This window comes from Octopus bimaculoides, chromosome 1 (genome assembly GCF_046866305.1).
Source record: "Octopus bimaculoides isolate indiv1 chromosome 1, ASM4686630v1, whole genome shotgun sequence".
In the NCBI taxonomy this organism is placed as follows: domain Eukaryota; kingdom Metazoa; phylum Mollusca; class Cephalopoda; order Octopoda; family Octopodidae; genus Octopus; species Octopus bimaculoides.
In genome coordinates this window covers 194,878,024-194,885,040 of record NC_142928.1, presented here as the reverse complement: position 1 = coordinate 194,885,040, position 7,017 = coordinate 194,878,024, and the positions used below count along the sequence as shown (strand labels likewise).

The following is a 7,017-nucleotide window of genomic DNA, read 5'->3' as shown; positions in this document are numbered from 1 at the left end:
TACATGTACATTTAATTTACATTTATGTATATGTGTGTATATGCCTGTCTACATGTTTGTTTGTCTGTCTGTCTGTCTGTCTGTCTGTCTGTATGTATGTATGTATGTATGTATGTATGCAATGGGATATTGTGAGTGTGTGTGATTCTGCGTTTTCTATATACGTCAATGCAGATTTCCTTTATTCCAATTATACAACGTATTTAGAGAATAGAAAATACCTTCTGAAAATTTCAAAGCATTTTTATTTAATAAGAAATTGACTGACTGGCATGTGATGCATTGCCATCCTCAAATGTAATTATTGTCTCGATAATTGTATGTGTCATGGATGTAAAAAAACTCAGTTTAGAATTAATTATAGACAACAGTTTAGGTATCAATGACGTCATCAATATCAAAGTAATCCTTGTGAATCCTGATAAGTCCAAGTCTTCTCGACTTATTATATTGTTGCAAGCAAAGAAAAAAGATACGATTAGAAACAGTTTCATAATGGATTTACCAATCTCGAATCTCAATGGAAAATGATGGTCAACAATTGTCTTGAACAAATTGGCATTTATGAATTCCTCTCCATATTTTACCTGAACCAATCTTGGACAAACAGTTTTGGTGAGTTTTATAGACTTAGATATTACTGACTGATACTGATTGATGACAGCGTTCACAATTGCAACGGTATACACAAAAAACATGGCAACAAACCATACGTCACCGACATTATCAGGTTTAGCAAGAACTGCAACAGCTATTGTAAATATGTAGCTACATAGGATTTGAAAATTTGTAAGAAATATGTAGATTGAATAAAGAGCCCATAATATATAAAATGGAAACGATAGAATAGTAAAAAGTACAGCAGCAATCTCGAAAATACGATTATTATTCCTATAGAGTGGGAAAATATAAACTTTGGAATAGCTGAAAGGTAAAGTTGAAATCAAGTAAACAATTGGGATTCCGTAATACAAGAGGCACAGAAATAATTCACAGATAAAAAATACAGCAAATAAAATTGTAATGGAAACAAAAGGCCAAAGTGTAACGAATCGCCAGAAAATTTTTCTCTTGTAGTAATATGACCAAATTTTCTTTATACGGTCAAACCAAGTATAAATTATTAAATACCAGAAACTTGGGTTTAAAGCAGTAGAAATATTAGCTTTCATTATTGCATAGAGTAGATCATAATCCTGTAGTGTAGAAACATTTAAACTGCCATACTTCTCTAATAATCTCTTATTTTGAATGAGAAACGTGCAAGTGGAACTGCGATGTAATGTACTATAAGCGATAGTCTCACTTAATCGACTGGGAAGAACGAAGAGGATAAAGTTGAAAGACATGTAACAGATTAACCACACTAACGGACCCCCGAAGAAGCCATCTGTATTCTTATAACTTTCTGAGATTCCTAATATTAAGGAACGTTGGCCCAATGGTATACCATCTTGGAAAAGTATTTTTATTGTTTTATATAAAAAGAAGTAATGCATTAAAATATCCATGAAACTTATTGAGAGAGAAAATATAATACAAAAGAATCTTCTTAGTCTTGAGGCAAAGGAAGAGGAATTATGGAAACAAAATAACCAAGACAGAAAATAAGAGAAACTGTAAGTATTATGTTTTTTGTTGATCCATTCTGACTCGTATGGCAATGTGATTTGATGGGGAAATGAAGGTAATTTAGCCTGTGAAAGAAGACTAACGATTAACGGAAAATATGCCCATAAAACAGCTCCGACGATATTTGCGTAATTGACAAACATACTATTTTCCATGATATTTCCAGAACAAATCGATTTTGGGCGATAAACATTGCTTCCATTTTTATAGAGTTTACAGCAATAGTTCTTCACTAATTCTCGATTTATACCCAATCTTCTGTAAGCTTTAAATGACTCAGGGCTGTTCTTCTTCATGTCCTGAGATAAATTTATTAGAAAACACATGTAACCAGATTCTCCTATTTTCAATGTATCGATAAATACAATTCTCTTCAATTCGCCGAAAATCAAATATATTAAATCATGTCTCTGAATATTTTGTTTTCCACAATTTATATCGATATCAGTCCTTGGAGTAGCAATGTAAGCACCTAATAAATCCAAAGAGTAAATTGAAAAATCATAATAGAAATTCTTATACGCCATCAAACCATCTGGTACGTCTGGAATCCAGGTAAATTGTCTCGCGTTCGCGAAATAATCCATTGATACAGGTTTCAGAAGGTCATCTAGCTTTTTATCGGATAAATGGACTTCAAAATTGAAAACCTTTTTATCTGATCTTACTAAACGAGATAAAATCTTATTAACATCGGGAGAAATCTTAATTTCACAATTATTTCCAAGTTCCTTCGCTTCTGTGTTTAATGATATTAGAATGACAATAAAAGTAATCACAAGGAAAAGTGTACCGGTTGCTGTTATTGTCATCTGCATGGCAGCCATATTTCGTTTTCTGTAAGAGAAAAATAAGATATATAGAAGTCATATAGAATACTTTTAGTTTCGTTATTTCGTAACTATTTGAAATAAAGAGTATTTACTTAAAAATGAATTTAAATATATTTTATTATTTATTTATTAGAAAGACAAATGTTGTGGCCAGCGAAGCAGAAGTCATATTGTATTTTGTGCTTTGCAAATTCCTATTTTTGTTGTAATATTTCCTAATTTAAATTTTAATGAAGGAAGTGACGCAGAAATACCATTTGGTTTGCCTCTCCACCTTCTCTCTTAACACAAAAACGCCCGTAAGTAGAATATTCCTTAAATTAATAGATAAGCATTTCACCAGCTCCCATATGTACGGGCCCATTTTCAACAGACACAAAGTTAGAGCGTCTTTTACATGTCGACCAATATTAAGAGCATTCTAGTTAGCGGCCCTAGGGCACGGGACGAGGAAGGATGTTCATGCGAAGAGCGCAACACATGCACCATGGGAGGTCACTGCAAAACCAAAGGGGTCGTCTACGAAGCTGAAGTACTAGCAAACCCTGGCAATACCACTGGTAGAACCAGTAGCAGCCGTAGATACGGGAACAGAACCAGCAATGCCACCACCATCTCCATAGTTAACAACAATAACGATAACAGCACCAGCGACATCATTGGCAGTTTCCCCGACGGCATCGACGGCAACAGCAACAGCAACAGCAACATTGCCATATATATATATATATATATATATATATATATATATATATATATATATATATATATATATATATATATACATATATATATATGTGTATGTGTGTGTGTATGTGTGTGTGTATGTGTGTGTGTATGTGTGTGTGTGTGTGTGTGTGTGTGTGTGTGTATATATATATATATGCATATATAGGTACAGGACCTCACCAACGGTGCAAATAACATGAATTACGTAAACAATGAGAAAAAATGGAAAACAGGACAAGTAAATACAGAGAATGAACCCTTCGTCAGGATTGAGTGCTCGAAATGAGGAAAAGATAGACTACCGGCAATATATCCATATATATATATATATATATATATATATATATATATATATGTGTGTGGGGGGGGGGGTGCGAAGAAAATATCTTTATCTTAGACCACACCTTAAAAAACGAACAATTATGTCATTTGCATTAACACACACACACACACACACACACACACACACACACACACACACACACACACACACACACACATTGCAGATTTCCGATGCAGCAGGTGTATAATTGTTAAAGAGGACAACAAACATTAAGGTAAAGCAAACATCTCAAGTCGTATACAATATTATTATTGGAAAATATTCAAAGTCTTACAGCTGTTTCCGGGATATCCCCGAGTATGAGATATGCCGTCGTCAGAGACAAATAGGAAAAAATAGGAAAAGTGAGAATGGTATATATTAATGAGAGGACGATATAGAGGCAGGGAATTAAAGAATAAGGAGACGGAAAGAAAGAAGAAAAAGAAGCATATAATTCATAGTTCAACTTTCGGAAGTTGTAGAAAGAAGAGCATGAGTCCTTAGGTGCAATCCTGCGTAGATCCATGAGCGTAAGTCCTTAGGCGCAACCCTGCGTAGATCGATGTGGATTAAAATTCTGATATGGTAGACATTCAAAGAAAAAAGTTGCGAACATACCAACGTTCAATAACAGAATGGTAGCGGAGGTGGCTGTTAAGTAGCAAAAGGAAAGAAGAGAAAATAAATAGAAAGAGAGGTAGACAGAGTGTGGGGTGTGGGTGGGTGGGAATTTAAGGATTAGCTATAAGATAAAGTAACGTGTATAGGTGTATGGTGTTTAAGAACTGTGTATGGGGTAGAAGATAAGAGAGAGGATGAGGAGGTAGAGGAAGATAAGGTAAATAAAATGTTGCAAAATGAAAGGAATCTAAAGGTGACTGGTAGTCTTAAAGTCTATTAGTGTTGTGGAAGAAATCTAGTTGTGACTGCTTGTGTCCATTCTGGTGAAGGTCAGTGGCTGTAGAGTTATTTTTAGCAATGGGTTTATGGGTGTGTAGGTAGTCAAGAATGGAGGAGCTAGTACAATATTAAATTATTTATGAGTGTGAGTTAGAGTTAGATATTAGGGGATTTATACAGGGAATTTATTGGGTTCAGGTTTAAAAATAAATTAGGGATAAATTAAAGATATAATATTTATCTCATAAAATGATGTGGTAAGGTAGATAAGAGAGATGTAAGAGATATAGAGATATAGGAGATATAGAAGAGATAAAGAGAGGTATGTGTTGATGAACATAGGGATTTGCATGTGGGTGCTGTTAGTGGGGGAAGAACTTACATTTAGACTTATAAAAGAATTTAAAAATGAAGAAGAATTTGAGCTTACACGTAGTGAAGGCCTCGTTGTAGTTATTAAGCAATTGTGGTGAGTTGTGGGTTAAAATTTTGAGGGCTTCTTTTAAGCAGAGTCCACCACTGGAGTGTTGGCCGAGTCTATTATAGCCCAGGAAAGTTTATACTGTATTTTTCTATTAATTAGATGGTGAACGTGGCTGACTAGTTATGTGGAATTGCTATTTTCTTTATAATTAAACGAATTTAAATGTTCACGATACCTTTGTTTAAAAGTGGTCCTAGATCCGATGTAGTAGCTACATGAGTTATTTACTATGTTGTGAACGGTGCATTGGTATACGATGTTGAACCTTCTGCATTGGGCTTGCAGCGGGCAATCTGTCCAGGATCTGCAGTTGCAGTTATCAGTTCTATGATGGTTAATTGGAGAGAGAGAGAGAGAGAGAGAGAGAGAGATGAGGCAGTGTGTGTGTATGTGTGCGTGTGCGCGCGCGCGCGTGGGTGAGTGAAGGCGCTTGGCTTAGTGATTAGGTTATTTGTTTCCCGATCCTGAGGATATATTTTGTGTCGTTAGTACTAATTTCCTTTGGTAAAATTGAAAAACGGTGGCTGCCTTAATTACAAACACACACACACATACACACATATATGTATGTATACATATATATATATATATATATATATATATATATATATATGCATATACACACATACATGCATGTGTGTGTGTGTATAATTAAGGCAGCCACCGTTTTTCAATTTTACCAAAGGAAATTAGAACTAACGACACAAAATGTATACTCAGGATCGGGAACCAAATAACCTCCGAAACTCGGAGATTTATCATGGCTACCGAATAAGTGTCACATATTTTTACAGATAATTTCCTCTATTTACATAATATCGAGGTCTCTTTCTTTCTTTTGTTGTTCTTTCTAGCAATAAGTTACCTCCCGTACACCGGGGAGATTCAGCGTGACACAGAATATGACAAGGCTGGCCCTTTTGAAATACAGGTACAAGAGAAATAGGAAGAAAGAGTAAGAGAAAGTTGTGATGAAAGAGTACAGCAGGATTGTCCCCCACCCCCACCCTGCCGAAGTTTCGTGGACTTTGTAAGTGTTTCTGCTTTAGAAACTCTGACAACGGGTCTGGGAATCGAAACCGCGATCCTACGACTGCGAGTCCACTGCCCGTACCACTGGGCCATTGCGCCTACACACACACACACACACACACACACACACACACACACACACAAACAAACACACACACACACACACACACATATATATACGCACGCACGCACGCACGCACGCACGCACGCACACACATAAAAACTTAGATAAAACTTAGACATGTTTCGACCAAAGATTGGTCCAGGCCATGTCTAACTTAAAATGTCTAACTAATAGGATTATCTAAATCCTTTTTACAGTCAAGTTTTGTTTCTGGTCCATTCAAGTAGTGAGTTCTTATTGAGTGAGTTGCATCCAGGTATGGGTGGCTAAATGTAAGATCCAGTGACCGAGGTCTAAGAAGAAAGTTATCTTCAAGTAATCCGTAGTAAATATTAAAAAAACATACACTTTCAGAGACAGCGCTTTATTGAGACGGAAGGTTATGGATTTTTCTCGTATCGAATTAAGGTAAGCTGAAAAAGTTGTTTTTATACCTCAAGGTACTAGGCGACCAGGATTGCCGGGTGTCTGAAGAAAAAAATGAAAGGTTTACTGAATGGAGTAGATAAGATCCGGATGTTATCTACTCCATTCCGTAACTCTTGTGTGTGTGTGTGTGTGCATACATGAGGGGATTACATGAGCACCTGCATCGTTAAAAACAGAAGTAAAAAATACTTTTCTGCCACGAATCTGTTCACAAATCTAATACAGAACATGGTAGGAATACATTCCAGTGAACGATAAAATCGTCTTACCTCTGCTAGGTGAACACAAGTAATGCTGATCAATCTGATGCCATGGTTTCCAAATTAGTGCCAAAATGGGACCTGTTTCTCCTCGGTCACAATCAGCCACCTAACTAATACTAAAATTTTCCCCATCATGCCTGAAAAACTCGTTTGAAGTAATCAAACACTATTTAAACGAACGAAATACGTGAAATTATCTGTAAGTAAATATAACAGGGATTGTACTACTAAAATACCATCAGTAGTAGTAAGCGAATAGCAGCTGT

At 35.8% G+C, this 7,017-nt stretch overlaps 1 protein-coding gene across 3 annotated transcripts in view; it reads right to left on the bottom strand.

Moving 5' to 3' along the window:
* Nucleotides 1–222: 222 nt before the first annotated feature.
* The window catches only part of LOC106877666 (uncharacterized), an 11,067-nt gene continuing 4,272 nt past the window's right edge, over nucleotides 223–7,017 (bottom strand). Inside the window, exons 1-2 of one of the 3 annotated variants that reach the window (XM_014926615.3) lie at nucleotides 6,758–7,017; nucleotides 223–2,469 (exon numbers count right to left, since the gene is read on the bottom strand). The exon at nucleotides 6,758–7,017 is cut by the window's right edge and continues 304 nt beyond it. In XM_014926615.3, the coding sequence (XP_014782101.1) occupies nucleotides 249–2,459 (2,211 nt within the window). In that variant the 5' untranslated portion in view covers nucleotides 2,460–2,469; nucleotides 6,758–7,017 and the 3' untranslated portion in view covers nucleotides 223–248. Of the gene's footprint in view, nucleotides 2,470–4,849; nucleotides 5,373–6,757 lie in introns of those variants that run through there. The other 2 variants (XM_052973723.2, XM_014926614.3) reach the window with 2 other exon arrangements.